Raw genomic sequence first — 18,749 nt, forward strand, 5'->3', positions numbered from 1 at the left:
GCCCCGGTCTTACGTCCACAAGCCCCGCAGAAATCCAACTCATGCTGCTCCTTCAAGAGTCTCACGCTCTTTAACTCCTCTCTCTGTTCCCTGAGTTGTACCTTATCTTGCTCCCTGTGTTGTTAACATCATGGCAACTAACTCTGCTTTGTCTCTACCACCCCCACCCTCCTCCTCCCCTTCCTCCTCTTCTTTCACCCCATGTGCAGCCGATGCTGCGATAAGAAGAGTTGTGGCAACAGGAACGAGACCCCGTCAGACCCCGTCATCATCGACAGGTAAGCAAACTCTGCCCTTTGACCTCGGCTGACGTGACGCTGCGCTGTCATCGCAGCTCGTGCGGCTGTTTCTGAACAAGGGGAGTGAGTGTGCAGAATACAAAGGTGGAAAATGTTGCAAAAACACTCTAAGTCCAAAATCACGACAAAATTTAATTTACATTTCCAGTGAAGTCAGCACATATAAGTTATTTTCCCACGTGTGATTTGGCTGAGAACATGTAACCTGCAGGCCTAATAAAACAGGCCAAAGGTTGTTCCCATTTTCTGCAGCCATAATCGTGTGCGAGAAAAATGTTTGAAACAGCAGTAAATAATATTCTAGGGTTGTGTGTGTGTGTGTCTGTGTGTGTGTTTGGAGGAGCAATCACTGAGCTGTTGAGCTTCAAGTGTGGTCTGACAGTGTTTGTGCGGTCGTGCTGATGACTCCGTTGATGAGCGTTATTGGCTGCAGCCTGGTGTGTGTGTGTGTGTGTGTGCGTGTGTGTGTGTGTGTTTGTGTTTAAATCTCACTGTGGGACGGGGTTAGTTTATCGACGGTTGACACTAACACACTTTTTTCTTTGAGTACACACCTTTCCCCTTCCATCATAAACTACCTCTGACTGATCTGCAGCAGCTCACATGATTTATGGCCAGTCGGGGGGAAAAAAAGAGCAGCCCTGTAGATTTACAGTGTGGCTGTGCTGTGTGTGCATGTGTGTGGCACACATGTGGACAAACGGGGTGAGAGGAGATTATTTGTTTATACTTGAGCGTTTGCTGAAGCGTGCAGATTTAAGGCGGCTCTGCTCGAGACGGGAAGGAGAGCTGAAGTGATCTTCCGCAGAAAAGCCACCGTCTCTGTGTTTTTGTATTATCAGGTGAATAGAAAAGAATTGTGGGTGATTCTGGTTTGATGTTCTGATTTGAATTTGTCACATTCACGTGTATTTGTGTTAATGAGGCAGTGACCTGTGCCATCTGATGAACACAGCTGTCCTGTTCTCGCTGCTGCTCTGTCAAATACTCTTTACCTGTGTATGTATGTGTGCGTGTAAGTCTTTGTGTGTGTGTGTGTGTGTGTGTGTGTGTGTGTGTGTGTGTGTGTGTGTGTGTGTGTGTGTGTGTGTGTGTGTGTGTGTGTGTGTGTGTGCGGGCGCCACCCTTGTTCCGCTCCAGTGAAGTGGAAGGCCTCACCTCAGTGCTCCCTGAGACAGCTGCACCCCACCACATGGCCTCAGACAACACGCCTGCCCATCACTCTGTGCCATATTTCTGATTTCTGTTTCCCCGTGTGCATACTTGTTGAATTTCTCATCTGTGCCCCTCCATCGCTCCGTCTTTTCGGGGGGGGGGCACTGGGTAAACTTTCTCCCTCGCAGTTGTCCCGCACTTTTTGAGCGGAGCCACCTTGGTGAAACAGGCTGCCGCAAACAGCTTTCTTTCCCACACTGAGCATGTGTTGTGGCCGCTCGCTGGCGGTATTCCCCCGGCGCCCTCGTGGCTCAGGTGTGAGGGCAGCATTAACGAACAACAAATTAGAACAGGGGGGGGAGGAAAAACAACAGCAACATATCTCAGTTTTCCTCTCCAGCGAGCGCTCTCTTCTGGACACGAAAATAGGTCAGGTGAGAGGAGAGTGGTTGTGGGGGTAGGTAGCTTGTTTTAAAGAGTGGTGGGGGGTTGGGGGGTGTGAAGGGGTATAAGGAGAGGAGGGTTTATACGTTTGCTCGTTTAGTACCACTATATTCTTGGCAGTTGTAATAATCAGAGATTCATACACAAACAAACAACTGTGAGGCTGAAACTGACTCAATTACCACGAGTTTCCCTCCTTCAAATTCATAAAGAAATATCATCAGCACTCGGCCCCTTTCCACCCTTGAAGTTATTTAGTTCGTTAAATAAGGGCTCGTTAGCCCTCTGCTGTTTCACAGAGATGATTAGATTTTACAGCCCTAATTAGCCCGGGCTAGCTCTAACTCTTCTGGAAGAGTAATGGGTCTGATTGCCTAATTAGCTCTCTCTCGTTAAAGACGGGAGAAACAGGCCACTGCAGCAAAACCGCAGGAACGAGGAAAAATAAAGTCAGCTAATGAGGAACTTATTTGATTGTTAGGAGAACAAATTTGGTACGGTGTGGAATCAGCGGCGCTCTGGGTACTGTACTCGCTCTCCGGGAGGATCTCACTCCCTCACCGCTGTGTGCATCTCGCCTCCTGTTGAAAAGAGAATTTGTTTGGGCTTTAAAGCACCGACGTGGAGCGACGTGATTCCGATTTTAATTATGGAGCGTTTGTTTAGGCCACGATGAGCGGAAAAGCACTTAGGGATGACTTAGATTTTTACTCGAGTTGAAAGAAACATCCCTCCGCGATATGTTTTGGTTGAGGCCTGTTAGCGGCCGAGGCAGCGTTCAGTTTCACAAGAGTTGCTGTCATCTCCGACCGTCTCAGATGAGTTTCAAAGCCCATCTGATGTGAATCAGCTCGTGCCGGAGATGAAGACAGCGCATTGAATCTCGGAGGTGGTGAGTGTTTTGGGAACTTCAGAGGGACCCTGTCGGGACATGTTGCGTCTGTGCTCGACACTGTGTAGGGTGGGGGGTGGGGGGTGCAGCTGAGAAGTGAGAGGCTCCCGTGTGCCTCTCCGTGTCATCCCCCAGGGAAGCATGTGTGGTCCACTTTAGCCTCTTACAGCGGCAGCATAATATGAGGGGAGCCCTTAACCCCCCCACCTCCACTTCCACCTCTCTTCGCAGTCCTGGTTAGCGTGGGGTTAATCATATGCAGCCACTGCCAGTCAGCCTATCATGTGCCTAGATGGGCCTCAAATCACAAACACGTTTCCCTCTCACCCATGTTACACCTTTGCTGTCTCTCCACATAGCCCCTCTTAAATCTGCGCCCCTCCCCTCTGACACAGAACTGCTGTTGTTAATTTTCATCCATGTAATTGTGGACTAATCTCTCGGCCTTGCTCGCTTTGGGGGTATGACTGTCCCTGCGGCCCCGTGTGTCCTACCACCACCTGTGTCCTGTGTCCCTTTCCTGCCCGTCCAGTTCCCCCAGGCCTGCCACAGGGTGTCCCCGCAGGCAGGGAGAGCCTCTCTGGAGGAGGGGGAGAGAGACTCTGTGTTACCAGAGATAAGGATCCGCTGGGTTCGCTCTGCATATCCCATGATCCCCATTTCCAGTCACAGCGAGGGGAGTGGTGCGGCGGTGGGGTTGAATTTACATGCACACAATGTTATTTCAGGTTTATTGCTGTTTTTGAGTGTGTGTTTGTGTTTGCACACACTCCTCGCAGCCCGCTGTTGATGTGGCCCATTTCCTCGCATGCCGTGTCTGTGCTTGTGTATCCGCGTCGATGTTGGTTATTTCCCCAGGAGTGTGTGTGTGTTGATAGAGGCCACTTCCTGGCGAGTGTGTGTGTGTCTTGAGTGAAGAATGTCGGGCAGGAAGTGCTCCTCCCGGGGAGGATGATGTCATGGCCGACGGCTTCCTGTTCTGCGAGCAGAGTGGAACGAAGTCTCAGCTTCATGGTGGGTAGTTAGCACTTGTGGACCAGAAGCACGCTTCATGGTTTTTGGTTCACGTCTCAGCTGCTTCTGGTCTGCACCTGGGTCATCACCCGACACATCTGGACAGAAAAAAATAAACGTCTCTCCCTGTGTTTTGAGGATTGTTGCTTATTTCTTGCTTGTCACTCTCCAACTCTTTGTCTCTGTTTCTAGTGGGGAACCCCATCATTGTTTTGGTAGTTATGTTTAGATGCACTTCCTGGGGTGAGAGGTCATGTGTTGTCTTGGCTTGGCTAACGTGTGCTAGTGAATAATGTATGTCATTGACTTTATGTCAGTGCTGCCAGCCCCCCAAGCCGAGCCCACCCATGTTTAATTCATCCATCTCATATGTGTGTGCGCTTGTGTATATGCACTGTGTGTGTGAGAGAGAGAGAGAGAGAGAGAGAGAGAGAGAGAGAGAGAGAGAGAGAGAGAGAGAGAGAGAGAGAGAGAGAGAGAGAGCAAACATGTATATGTGTGTGCCATTTAGAGGCCCAGTCTGCACCTGTCCAGCCATTAGCCTCCTTTCTCATTTGCATTTGATGCTAATGTGGTTTACTGGCAGCGCCTTCCGTCCCCTCACTGCAGTTTCACTTTCAGATCCATGACTGTGTTATGGTGACAAGGTGAAAGCACACTTGCAGTGCAGTTATCCTTCATCCCTCTGACTGTAATCAGCTCTGATCTACTGGTTTCTAACCACTGAGGTCTTCATTATTTGCTTATCTTGCAAATGTTTTATTTTACGCAGGGTTCACCCTCCCTCCTCTATTTACCTTTTTTTCACGGCTGAATTTCCTGTTGTTCCGCCAATCACTAGCTTGATATTTCCCTCTAAGACAAAGAGAAGCCAGAAACTGAGTCACGACATCCTGAGAAGGATGGAGCTCATCAGCGTGGTTCCAAAATTAGAAATCCCCTTCATTTTCTGAATAGAGATTTTGACTGTCAGCCACAATATTTTAACCATCCTAGGTAGTCTAACCACGAGCTACGAGATTGTGAAACAATGTGAAATGCTCCTGTTGAAGCCACAAGTATGATATCGATTGTGTTTTAGTATTTACTACCCACAATCCTCAGGTGTAATAGCAACATCTCTGATTAGTGGAGCTTCATGTTACCATGGAAATGTTTACCACAACTGCAAAAATCATGTCGGCTGTGATCGGCTACGTTTGGCTACAATCGGAGTGTTCTGCATTACTATAGTAGATTACCATGCTATACACAATATGAAATGCTATATTCAAGAAGAAGCTTGCTGGATGTCGTTCGCAATTGTTTATGGGATGCGTAGTTCCTTCACTCTTAACATAATTATGTGCACAGTCTTGTACCTTTGCCCTTTTTTTTTTTGCTCCACCTCAAATGTTTTATGGTCGCGACTCATTTCGTAGTTGGTCTTCCTGGTTTTACGCTCTTTTATGTTTACATTTTTTGAAACGTCAATGGAGAAAACGAATGGGAAATTAACTTACGGATCCAACGCTGCTCTAAAAGTGGTGGTCACTGTTGCGCTCTATAATGTTGCTCATGTGGTGGATTACAGTAGCTGCTCTGCATCTTTATTAATTGATATGATCTTCCCTCAGCTTGTTTTGGGAGGAGAGAATGTGCCGGGATTTTCAGTAGGTCCCCCTCCTCTTCACGCATTGAGTTTTCTTCTTGATGTGCTGTTTCTTTTTGTGCAGTCTTAGGAGGGACAACTGTATTAGATGTTATGAGAGGCTTTTGAAAAGGACCAGGCCCTGAGCTGGTTGTGGGGTTTATGCAGGGCTCAGGGGCAAAGAGGCAGAGTTGCTGGCTCATCGATATGCAGGCAGAACTCCCCTCCCTCAGGTGCTGGCTGCCTCACAAATCTGCACACACACATGCACACACACAGATGCAGGTCTCACCCCCAGATAAACTCGTACACAAATACACATGCAGATGCACGCATGCGCAGGCCTGACACTCCACAGGCGTGCAAAAATATAATACACACCCTCACACATTGACCTGCAACTCTCTGCATCTGTTTGGTTGTGTTCTTTTTTTTCCCCTGCGGTGGGACCCCCCACCCACCCCCAGGGTTGGAGGAAAGCGCGGCCCCAGGGGATGGACTGCTGTGCTGATTGACAGCAGGGAGTTTGGAGGTCGAGGAGCCTCTAAAACAGCGCTGCCTCTTTCTCTCTCATCCAGACCTTCAGCACTCTCACCCCCACCAACAACTGGCTCGCTTTCATTTGTGAACACCCCACAATACAAAAAAAACAGTGTATACCTGAGTTTGTTTATCCCAGTATGAAATATCAAATTAACACAAGCTGTTTTTGTTTTGCGGTGGAGGAAACAATGAGAAACACACTGTAAATAAGTTTTTTTTTTTTTTTAATGCTCAAGTTTGTCTGTGTGTTGCATTGTTTAATTCTTTCCCCCATTAAACTAAAATAGAGCTGCCATCACACTTTATAGGTACTTACTCACGCTCACCAGCTGAATGCAGGTAGCAGTCTGTTTATTAGGACGTATAAAATGTAATTTACAAATGTCGTTACAGGGGAAAGTTCTGGCTTTCATGGCATAGGGAGTTTTTTGGCTGCGGCTACTGTAAATAGCCCAGTTGTAGCTCTATTTTCTCTGTAAACTGCTTTGTCATTACTGCTCAACATTCCCCGCTTGACCTGCACGGCCGCTCTCCTTGGCCGTCCCCTCTGCCTTTGTGTCAGTGTTTGTTCTGCCCCAGAATGAAGGGTTTCGGCCGACCAGAGCTGACCCAAATGAGTAGCGTCCTACTTCGCTGAGAGCTATTTAAGACATTTCTCGGTGTTGGAAATTGCAGGACACAGAGCGAGAGATAGAGATAGAAGGGGAGTTAAATAGAGTGAAGATATATTTACCATATGAAAGCTCTCATGTGTGACGTGTGAACATGTGCGGTGCTGCGAGTGAGAAAGGAGCGACGTTTTCCAGGATTTAGTCCGCGACTCGCCCCAGAAGATGCGCTCAATTTGCTTTTCAAATGAGGCGTGAAGAGCATGAGTGTGTGCGCCTCTCAGTGTGATGCTATACATTTGGACATGCATGGTTATGTGTGTGTGTGTGTGTGTGTTAAGCAGGAGCAGGGCTTTGTTTTCTCAATGCTCTGATGTGTGTGGACAGTCTTGCGCAGGGTCCACTAAGTGCTCTCTCATAGCCAATGTGCTACGCGGCTGCCTGTGCTGCTGCTCGTAATTGAATAGACACACCAGCAGCACGCTCTCCGCTGAAGGATACTCAGGCGTCCTGTCCCAGCAGGCCGCTGAGCCACTGTGTCATCCAGCAGTATCGCTTTCTCAGACCTCACTGATTATTCATTGTTTACTGATTATCTTCTGCTAAGTGAGATCGCAGACTGTATGCTTCTTGCCCGCTCCATATGTACCCCCCACCCCAATAGCCGGCGTCTCACTTCCTCCCATCCCGTTTCCCTCCCCAGCCTCCTCTTCTGGCACTTTACCTCAGCGCCGTGGCCCAGGATGTTAAGTCCAGGTGTCCAGGATGAGTGCCGGTGACCCGCTGTGCCCGAGCGAGGTGTATAGTCTGTTGATTGTTTTCCATCAATCTGTCCAGGAAGAATGGATCGCTGGCCGGGCGCTCTGAGCGGCGTTCTCAGTTTCACACGCCACAATGGAAGGAAAACCTGCTCGCCATAGAGAGGAGACAGGGAGGGAGAGATATGGAGTGTGATTGTAGCGGTGGGTCTCTGCGACACAGAAGTGATCCTTTTTAAGAAGTTCTGAATAGGCTACTCAACTTTACATCAGGTTTTGGTTTCCTTAAAACCACAGGAAAACACCCATACCCTGGCACCTTGTGTTATATGCCAACTACAGAATTGTAGTAGTTGTCGACTATTCCCAAAAAGTAGCTTACTAGTCGATTTAAATGTCAATCTGAATCTGCCATGTTTCTCTCCGGTTATACTTGTTGTTCAGCTATGCGTTTGCGTAGACAACCGGCTGCATCTTGGGTGCACATCACAAAACTCGAATTTGCATTTTGTAGAGGTCTTATACTGCCCCTACATCGCTCCCTACTGTTCCCCGTACGTACTGCATCTCGTGGAATCGTCGCGTTAATTTCTGAGGATGTGCCCATCCGAAGCTGCAAACAGACGCAGGATACGCGAGGCAGGTGTGATGCGTACGCGCAGTTAAAAGCAAGTATGTCTCCGACCATAACGGACAACTGGGCCTATAACTTGTCAACTACTTCAGCAGCACCCCCTGCCGCATATCTGCTGTACATGCATTGCCACTGCCCCTAATGCTTCGTGCTAAGACCGCAGATGAAAGACTGGTCTTCAACAATTCACAGTGTCGACTGGTGGTTTGATCAGTTGTCGAGTAGTCAGTGAAACCCCTAGCACCTAGTTAGTACTATCAGTAAGTACATCACCATTTCCAAGGTGAACGTTTTTCTTATATATGAATATTGTGACATTGAGCTTGACTAATTTGAGCTGTAGCATTAAGAGACGAAAGCAGATCTTCAAGGGAAGCATCTCTGCCGTAATTAAAAAGTAAAGCAGGGACGTCAACACGCAGACAATTATGGTCAACAGCATTGTTCGATCAAAGGGACAATATATTCTCACACTCCTAATATATTCTTTTTTACTTTGCATTAATCATCAGCAAATGAGACCCAAGCACATGTCACTGTTTCACTTCAAAAAGCCGAGCTGGATTTAAAGGCCCGTGTTTGTGTTTATGTAAGTGACGAGGGGAGACAAAGTAAGGCGTAGGCAATCGACGGAGACACTTTGTTGTTTTACACCGCCTCACCCCCTTTGTGTGTGTGCGGCTCACGTTGTTTGTTTGTTTGCAGAGCGGCTTGACCTCGCTGAGAAGAATGTTCACTCGTTTCCTTTCCCTCCCGTGTTTGCCTCTCTGATTTTCTCCATCCATCTGTCTCTCTTCTTCTTCTTCTTCCTCCTCCTCCTCCTCCTCTTCTTCCTCCTCTCTCTTCTTCTCCTTTCTCCTCTCTCTCCCCTCTGTCTATGTGTCTTTTTTCTCTTTTGGTCCTCCCACTCAAAACTCCAGATTTAACTCTGGAGGTTTTTTCGGTTAATCACACTTGGAATCTTCCCCCCTCACGTTTGAACGCTCTTTCCTCGGCACCGCGTTCTCCCTCGAACTCTGCGTATGCGGCGCGGGGAGAGTCACGCTAATTATCCCGGTTATTGGCTTCTCCAACATGGTAGCTGTGATTTACATGAGGTGACATTCAGTTCAAATGCGTAGACCTTCGCAACCTTTTTCTGGAAAACAATTAACAGCGCAGCTTTCTCCTCTGCCTCCCTCCTGTACCCTCTCTCTCTCTCTCTCTCTCTCTCTCTCTCTCTCTCGCTACACACTACTCCCTCTCACTCTTCCTCTTGGCTATTGTCTTCACACAAACAGGCAAGATTTACTGCCAAAAAAGAGTGAGGGTGTGCGACAAGGAGAAATTGTTAGCGCACATGCTGTAAGAAGTGATTACTTGCTTGTTAACTGACAGTTTTTCTTTTTGGTGGATTTTCAGAGGAGTTTGCAAGAACGAATAACGTGGAGACGGTATAAACTTTGCTTTTGCAGGATTGTACCTGATCTTAAACTGTTTCTCCATCTCCTCCAGTTATCTGCCACTGACCCTAGAAAATGCACTCTCTTACACACACACACACACACACGCTCACGGTACGACATATAGCCCACACACGCACGTGTTCAAACACAAAGACAAACTTACAAGCGCGCCGTTAATGAAGCGCATCTCTGTTCTGTCATGACGCCTGTGTTAGCATGACAAGATGTTTACACACAAAATCACGCCCGCGCCTCTGATGTGGGCCAGGATGAAAGAGACATGAGAGGAGAGAAAGGAAAAAAAAAAATAGGAGGCAAAGCGGTGACGGCGAGCTCGGGTATGGACTGCTTCTCTCGGTTTGACAGGAGGAGAGTTGTAACAGTACCCCACTGAGAGCTGAGAGAGAAGACTCGGAGAGATGGGCAGACAGACAACAGAGAGATAGAGAGAGATGTACCTGGAGGAAAATGTTCTGAAAAGGAAATCATTTCTCTTCTGTCTACAGAGGACTTCTCTGAACTCAACCACATTCTCAAATCCAGAGGAAAACAATTAGATCCGCCCGCTTCCCCCTTGTCCCGCAGTGTAGATTACAAATGAGCAAACCTGGCATTTATCACATTACTACAAACATTTATTAAAGCCGGTTCCCCTCGAAAGCTGCAGAGATAACAGTGGGTAATTGCAGAGACTGGCTCTATTAGTTAAGTATGCCTAATGTCACTGCCTCAGAGCATTAATGGACGCCGTAGTATTATGTTCCTGCGCTCATTACCACCCCACTCCCCTTCAAACAGATACACACACACACACACACACAGCGTCTCCCCCCTCCATTGACCCTGCAGCAGGAGTCTGTGCCACTCTAATGAGAAATGGAAAACACTACTCCGCAAGACACACACACACACATATGGATTAACACACACATGCACACAGTGGGAGCCATTACAAGGGGACAGAGGGGTACAACAGTATAATCACACACGCCCAGGGAAACAATTGTGCCGTTATCAGAGTGATCACATTATAAAAGTTTAATAAACACCAAACGGCCTAATGGTGAATTAGCCTGCATCTGCCCTGTGTTGTGCCAGGCTATAATTAGTGATTTAACAGAGACAAACAAATGTTTTTTAGCTCCAGCTTTTTTCACAATCAAGCGACGGATTTTTAGTTGGACGTAAATTATCGTGTTTGTCCAGAATTAAAAGAGAGTGTGTGGCGAGGGGGGTTTTTTTTCTTTCTTTTTTTCTATTGTTTGTTTTTCTGTGATCTTGACTCTAAGGCCCCAAAAATTCACACACACATAACACTGAACCACTGAGAGCGGTTCAGTGTTCTGGCTCAAGCCCGAGTCTGGTTTTCTAAGTGGCACTTGAGATGTGTGTGGAGAGAGGCGGATGGGTGCTTGAGATCGTTGAGGAGGAGGAGGAGAGGGAAAAGGGAGGAGGGAGGGGGGGGGATGGAGAGAAGAAAAGAAACAGGAAGAGATGGCGGTGAATGACGTGGAGTAACTTAGTCAAGAGGAGGAAATAAAATGACTCCTCTCCTCTCCTGTGTGTCTTTTATGTGTGTGTGCATCCGTGTGTGTGGGGACATGGACATTAAATCAATAACAATTTATAATTTAAAATCACAAGGACCTATCACTTTTTATAGAGCCTCCATCCTCGCTCATCAATATTACATCAGGTCCCAGACTCTGCAGGGAGCAGGATGGTGAGAAAACGGCTGAGGAGCGAGAATATGGCTTTGGTCCAGTGTGTGTGTGTGTGTGTGTGTGTGTGTGTGTGTGTGTGTGTGTGTGTGTGTGTGTGTGAGAGTGTGTGTGTGTGTGTGGGGTGGGGTAGTGGGTTGGGGGTGTTGGGGCATCTGCTGAGGTTGTAGAAAACATCGCTTCTAGCATACACAAATGTGCAGACGCATACCCTGCTTTGCGTGTGTGTGTGTGTGTGTGTGTGTCTGCATCTGTCCGGCTGCTTTTTGTGTGTTGAGTGTGTGTGCGGTGTGTGTGTGTGTGTGTGTGTGTGTGTGTGTGTGTGTGTGTGTGTGTGTGTGTGTGTGTGTGTGTGTGTGTGTGTGTGTGTGTGCTTGCCAGCTGAGTGACAGCTTAGTATTGATCTGTGGGAGGCCCTGGTGTCATTAGACCCAGTATGGACCAGCAGGCACACGTGGAGGTCAGGGCATGAAGTTTGTGTTTGTGTGTGTGTGTGTGTGTGTATGTGTGTGTGTGTGTGTGTGTGTGTGTGTGTGTGTGTGTAGGAGTGTAGGGGGACCAAGTGTTCAGTAGTGACAGGCTCAAGCCTCTGAAAGAAAATCAATCGTGTCATAAGAGGAAGGTTTCCTCCAGCCTCCTCCTTCTCCTTTTCTCTTCCCCCTTCTTCTTCCTCTCATCCTTGCTCCTCTTTTTTTCCCCCTTTTTCGTCTTTTTTCCCTTCATTCTTTTCAGCTGGGAGATTCCCCACAAACCCTCCATTTACTCTTCAACCACTCCCTTCTTCCCTGCCTTTCTTTTCATTTTTTTGAGCATCTCAGTTTCTCTGCTGAACACAGAGATAGCACTCACGGGTCAGGACAGGGGTTGCATGTGTGATGTGCAGATCAATCCGAAGGGTTATCCTGGCAAAAAGGAGCCATTAGTGACATAACTGATCCGGGATCAGCCCTCATTAACTAAAAGGGCACAGGGGCTGTTTGTCCAGATAAAAGAAATAACCCCCTAACCAGAGCCAATTCAACTCGGAGAACACGGACCAGTTGAATTAATGGCATGTGTTGTTTTGTTTAAGTTTTATTCGCAAAGAAACTGATTTGAGACTTTGTTTAATTATGAATTCAGGCGGCTGTCCTTCAGTTATTTATTATTAAGCATGAGTGCACGCACACACACACACACACACACACCGGGCAAGCATCCACCTGTTCTCCTCTCTCGCCTGAGGGGACTAGTATGGTAGATAACAGTTTGAGTGGGCCTGCTGCAAAACACTAATCAGACCTAACACTGCCTAATTAGCACAGAGTCCGCTGATTGGCTTACAGCAATAATTAACACAGGTGAGAATAATTAGCTCCCCATAGACCTGTTTGTGCGTATGTGTGTGTGTGTGTGTGTGTGTGTGTGTGTGTGTGTGTGTGTGTGTGTGTGTGTGTGTGTGTGTGTGTGTGTGTGTGTGTGTGTGTGTGTGTGTGTGTGTGTGTGGGGAGGATGTTATTATGCAGTCTTGGTCCCCAGTGAGACTCAGGAGGCAGCGAGAAGAATCAAACTCATTACTGAAACCAGGCCAACCTGTGTTAGGTGCTCTGCTTTCCCACACCCAGAGAATTAGCCACAGAGATCCACCTCACATCTCTCCCTCTCTCTTCATATACTGTATATGTGTGTGTGTGTGTGTGTATACCTTCCTTCTGTCCTCTCTTTTTCTCTCCGTCCCTCTCCCGTCAGCCCCCTTGCTGATGACTGAAGGTGCGTTTGAGGAATTTCACCGCTAGGTGAACCTGTTAAGATAAGATGAAACGCAGACACGGGGCATCTTTCTATCATATTCTGTCTCTCGTGGTGGTCGGCTCTTCTCTTTTTATCCCCCGCCCATCGCTTATCTCATCTCTCTTTAGAGTAGTAGGGACAAAATACAGGGAGAAAAAGAAGTGTTGGCAAGCACCTTCTTCCTCTCCATATTAAAAGCTTCAGCATATACAGTACATTCCCCCTCCCCATAAAATAGTATCCCTACACACTCCATGAACTACTACTTACCACCTGGCTCCATATAGAAGATACTGAATCATGCTCAGCCAAAGCCTGGAGTTGCCTCCTCAAGAGAGGAAGATAATGAGAAAGAGTGAAGAAGGAGAGACAAAGAAAGGGAAAGAAGAGGGGGATAGTGTTTTTCTGAAACTCTGTCCGTCGTTCATCCGTCTGTAAGCAGCATGGTGTCCTCCATCTCACTCTCCCTTGGTTATTTTTACCAAAGTGCCGTGTCTTTGATCAAGCTAACATCACAGAGGAGAAGACGGGCAGGCAGACATTGAGAGGGGGTTAATATTGGAACACAATTGACGGCTTGTCACTTTTAGCTCCGAGGCACCGACATCACCAAGTAGTTAGTTAGGTTCCGGAGAGGGAGGTATAAAGGGGGGTAACGCACACACACACACACACACCTCCAAGAGCTTTTCGTGTGCTAAATAAATAACAAGCGACGATGTGAATTGGTGTTTTCCTGGAGCATGAGGCTGCTCCTGGGATGTATTTTTCATATCAAGACATTTTAGAGTGGTTTAGGAGTGCAGGATGTAGGGATAATGAAGTAACCCCCACAACCCAAACTGTGCACAAACACACAGTGTTTGCTGTCATGCACACACACCTGACCACAGGTGCACCACAGCTTTAAAGCCAGGCACACTGAGGCCGACTCCCGCCCCCCTCCCCAACTCGCTCTCTACACCAGTGTTCTCCACACACCAGGGCCCAGGGAGGTGCCAGGGGCGACATCAGCCTATAACCATACACCAGCAGAGGCACAGTGGGAGAGGGAGGCTTATTGTTGGCTGACTGATCTCCAGTCTCGCACTGACAAGCCTCCCCGTGTTCGCTGGATTTGTTTTTTTGTTGTGTTCACTCCTGGTAAACACTTGCCTCTCAAAACAGGCAGCGACTGCCACTGTCACACGGAGGCTGTCAAAACAACGCTCACCCGCACATCATCGCGCCGAGCCGCTCGACACACAGACACACGCACCCGGAGATGTACGTACGAGCAAAATGGATGTACTCAAAAGGCGGCTAAATGCATATAAGAGCTGTTAAAGCGGTGTTTATGGGAGGCATTTGCATAGTGTTCATAGCACTTACACACACACACTCTCTCCCTCTCTCACACACACACACTCAGCATGCCTTCCTGATTTAAGAACCAAAAATGAAAGAAGGTTGATTGAGGCAAAACAAGGAAGGTTGTTTTTTTTCTATATATTTCCTGTTTCAATAATTAATATGCATGAGTTTTATGGCCGCTTAAGATGCGATCAATTATTCATTAACAGCATGTTAATTGCATCCACAGTCGTGAATATTTAACCAAACACTAAATCAATGAGGTTGAATGAGCAGCAATATGGACATTTTATAAGCTTTGCCAAAAAAATGAGGTTATATAGGCTGTAATGAAAAACGCCAGAGAGCAGATCGGAAAAAGGGACAAATGTGGAGAAGGAACTGGGCGACAGGACATGGGGGGGGGCTCATGTTTAGAAAGCAGACAATATGAATAAATGCAAGGTTGTTGACTCGTAATAGTGTGGTCAGTCTCTCTTCGCCTTTTCTTCTGCTTTCTCTCTTTTTTATTCTCATCCCCTCCTTTTTTAAATGGAGAGCATGTAATCTCTTCATCTGCCCACTGTAGCCAGCCTTTTTCACTCTCAAAGACTCCAGACTCCTTTGTCCCAGATCTTTGTGCGTGTGTGTGTGTGTGTCCGTGCGTGCGTGCGTGTGTGTGTGTGTCACAGCGGTGTCTGGACGCTGACATTTCTCTGCCTGGATAACCATCGCGCCCTCTGTCCCTCTGTCCCTCCAGCCATGACGCAGGGTAATGTCACCTGTCAGTCTCCAACTCCTACTTACAACCGCTGTCCCCCCCCACCCTCCTTAACTCCCCCACACACAACAGCGCCACCACCCCCAGTCTGCCACCCCTCTCACCCCCGACCCTAAACCGCTCCTCCTTCCTTGGACCTCACCTGTGGGAGACAAAGCCCCTCGCCGTCCCTCTCGTCCCACTCCTTTTGTCTTCCTCATATAGGACTGCATATCCTCCCTGCTCTTTTCGCGGCCTTATATCCAAATGGCAACCTCCCCTTCCTCCTCCCCCACGTTTACCCCTAGGACACCAGAATATTGAACGGGAAGACGGCACGTATGTAGTGAATGAGAAAGTCAAGGGTTGGGAAGTTGACTTTTTGCCTGGACCCCGGTTGCTGTTCTGCGCCTGTTTTCAATTACTCTCCAGGCAGAGGCAGGGTGGAGGTTTATGCGTTATATGGGAATGTAATTGACTATAACTGCCCTCTTAACATTAACCAGGTGTACGAGCTGAGTGTGTGAGATTAGGCCCCAGGTCTTGGTTGTTGTGGTGTGTGTGTGCGCGTGTGTGAGTGTGTGCTGCAGCGTCTACGCGGCCGTGTTGTTGTTGATGTATTTATACCCTGCTCCTGTGAGGTGCTGCCCATTAGCACCACATTTAAGTTGGCCATTTTTCCCAGTGTTTCTTTGCATGTGTGTCTACGCGCGTCCATACTTAAACCACTTGTCCCTTTGTATAACTTCCATCATGCATCTCCCTGCGTGCATCTACGAATGAGTTAAAAAAACAAAAAAGAGGCAGGATACAGACGTAGCCCGCTTCAAGGGGGGCCTGACTTTACAACGACAAAGTCAAAATGGGCCCATTCACAAGACTGACACACTGTGATTTGTATGTATAGTGCTGTGCAGCCTGCGGGGCACTAACCCAGCGGCTATCACAGACACCCAGACCAGCGCACGAGCAGGGGGAGGTGGTGGTGGGGGGTAAAGTGTAGTTTAGGAGAGCATTGTGTATGTATGTGTGTGTGTGTGTGTGCGCGTGGTGGGGAGAGAAGCATCAACAGGCTGTCAATCAAGCCACCGGCCGCGGCCTGTCACTCCTCGATAGAGCTTGTCCGGGTGAGAATGGGAGTCCCTGGGACCCTGAGGAGAAAAGGGGGAAGGAGGGAGGGGCAAGGGGGGGAGGCGGAGGAGGTGACTGTCCGTCTGTCTCAGCGACTCCGGCTTGATTTGATATTTGATAGCGAGCATGTGGCATTTGAATGCAAATCTATTTTGATTGTCCCTACCGTCTGATAGGGTTAAGAGGAACCTATAGGGGATATGCATGTATGCATTGTGTATCAGACGGCTGGTCGGAGAAACAAACACACACACACATACAAAATAAAGTGGGGGAATTATTCAGATGGATTGTATTACTCACCAATTCACTTGCATCATGACTATTTTCCTCTTGCAGCAATAAAAAGCTATTCAATTAGAATAAATGAGGAAGACAATGGGTCAGAGGTGAGGGGAATGTTTTGCCGAGTGATCCTCCTCGTGGTTAAAGTGCTTTTGTTAGTGTGCCAAACTTGGCCCTGTATGTATGCATCCTGTACATGCATGTTTGAAAATATGAGCTCGTGCAGGATAATTATGTCCCCCCGCGTGCCTGCGGAGGATTGTGTTTAAAAGCAAGCATGTCAAGTAGGCAGACAGACGGACAGATAGACGAACGGATAAAGCCGGTATTACTGCAGTATGGAAATGGGGAGACTCAGTTCCCTCCCAATTAGAGCAGTGACTTCTGAAATGCCATAATACCCATTAATTAGCAAGCTGCTATTTTCTCAGTGATTTGGCTAATTAGTCTGCGAGGCTCTACACTATCTGGACCATTATTATTGGGTTGAAGCCATGCAAACGACACACACACACACACACACACACACACACACACACACACACACACACACGTGTTCAGGCTGATGCACAAACACCAGCGCACTCACGTTCATATACATACCATACAAGGTGGAAGTGATACACATGCAGCACACAATTTCCCACAGTTGAGTGACCCTAATTTAAGTGACACCATTATGCGCTTCAGCAGCAGCATAGCCCAGCATGAGAGAGTTAATGGTGAAGAAGGGCATGTTGATGAACAGTTGCACTGTATCGGCCTCCCTCTTCTTCAAATATATGCTCCTCATGCAGTGTTATTATGTACAAACGGCAGCGAGAGGCCTCGTCCTCCTGTGAGGAACAACAGAGGAGCGTTTCAGCCCCCCTGTGATGACTTGGCATGTGTGTGTGTATGTGTGTGTGTGGCGCTCTCGCTGCCTCGACAGTCCATCAGTGTCTCGCGCTGGACAGACAGGCCACTGACACAGCACCACGAGGCCGGGAAACCTTTTCAATCACTTCCTCAGTTTTCCCTCTCTGTCAGGTGGCAGAAAGCCGTGATTGATCTGTTGTTTCTCCGCCGCGTTAAAGGAGTCGGAAAGAAGTTGTGTTGGGTTAAAAAAAAATAAAAAGGTCTGGCATGTGTGACAACCACTTTCATAAGTTTATTAATCATCTTCATCAATAATGCAGCCCCCGGCCCTGCTGTTGGTCGTCATGTGGCTTGTGTGTGTGTGTGTTTGCATGCATGCATGCAAGTGTGCGTTCACACTCCTTGCAGCCCGATGAACTTCATAAGTGTCCCATCACCACTTTAATCAAATTACTTATGAACCAAAATTGACAGTTTTCATTAATTATAAAGGATTATTCTAATTGCGATTCAAATTTATTCATTTAGAACAGACGGCATTCAGTAATGTTTCAGGAAATTTGCATATTAAATGGAGAGGGTAGGCCATTAGCTATGCTAATGTATGCATGATTCCTTATTTTGTGATTGGTGGGCCATATGTAGCAGGCTGGGGGTGTGCAGGTGAGGAATCTAGAAGGAGCTGTAATATGTTTGATAAACACAGAGGGAAGCAAGGCCAAAACACACGTGCACATCCACACACACAAACACAAACTGTAGAGAGCCATACGTCTCTGTTCAGTATCAGTCTCCCTCTGTCTCTCCCCTGTCACACACACACACTCTCTGTCTCATATTTTCAAACTCTCTCTCATTCTCTGCTTCCATATTCCTCCCTCAAGACCCATTGGAAGGAACAACTTTTTTACCCGAGAACAAACACGGCACACTAATTAAGTTTCTGATTTCTGATCCTGCTGCATTTAGAAACATAACCTTGAGCCTGTGTACAGTCACAGTCACAGTTATGATTTAATACGGTGCTTAAATGGAACAAAAAGAAAGAACTTTTGCAAGCGGCACATTCATCCCCACAATGTATGGGGCCGGTCCCGGGTTGACACAATGCTCTTTATCAAGCTATATATAGTGGATGCATTATGCATTAAGTTTAACATGTGCTTAAATCAACACTGTTCAATATGAATACATCAGTCTTCAGCTGAGGTAGAGGGGAGAACAGTTAGGGTAAATGACTGCGTGGGGAGGCATGCAGGCATAAGCAAGCGGTCACACACACACACACACACACATACACACGGTCACACACACCCTCAGGCTGTGCGGCGGCGTCTACCCAGGCTGGTGACAGGGCCATTATTCACTGGTCAGTCCCACGAGGGCAGGGTTTGGACTGGACAGGGTAGCAGAGTGTCCCAGCGTGGCAGGACAGCGCAGAGGTGAGAGGGACCAGGACCCTTCATTACT

General features: G+C 47.6%; 1 protein-coding gene across 5 annotated transcripts in view; it reads left to right on the forward strand.

Annotated features, from left to right (window-relative positions):
* ebf1a (EBF transcription factor 1a) overlaps nucleotides 1–18,749 on the forward strand; it is a 59,001-nt gene that overhangs the window by 6,537 nt on the left and 33,715 nt on the right. For all 5 annotated transcript variants that reach the window (XM_035161816.1, XM_035161817.1, XM_035161818.2 and 2 more), the window contains exon 6: nucleotides 210–278. In XM_035161816.1, coding sequence (XP_035017707.1) covers nucleotides 210–278 — 69 coding nt within the window. The remainder of the gene's footprint in view (nucleotides 1–209; nucleotides 279–18,749) is intronic.

The sequence above is a fragment of the Hippoglossus stenolepis genome, chromosome 7, assembly GCF_022539355.2.
Source record: "Hippoglossus stenolepis isolate QCI-W04-F060 chromosome 7, HSTE1.2, whole genome shotgun sequence".
In the NCBI taxonomy this organism is placed as follows: domain Eukaryota; kingdom Metazoa; phylum Chordata; class Actinopteri; order Pleuronectiformes; family Pleuronectidae; genus Hippoglossus; species Hippoglossus stenolepis.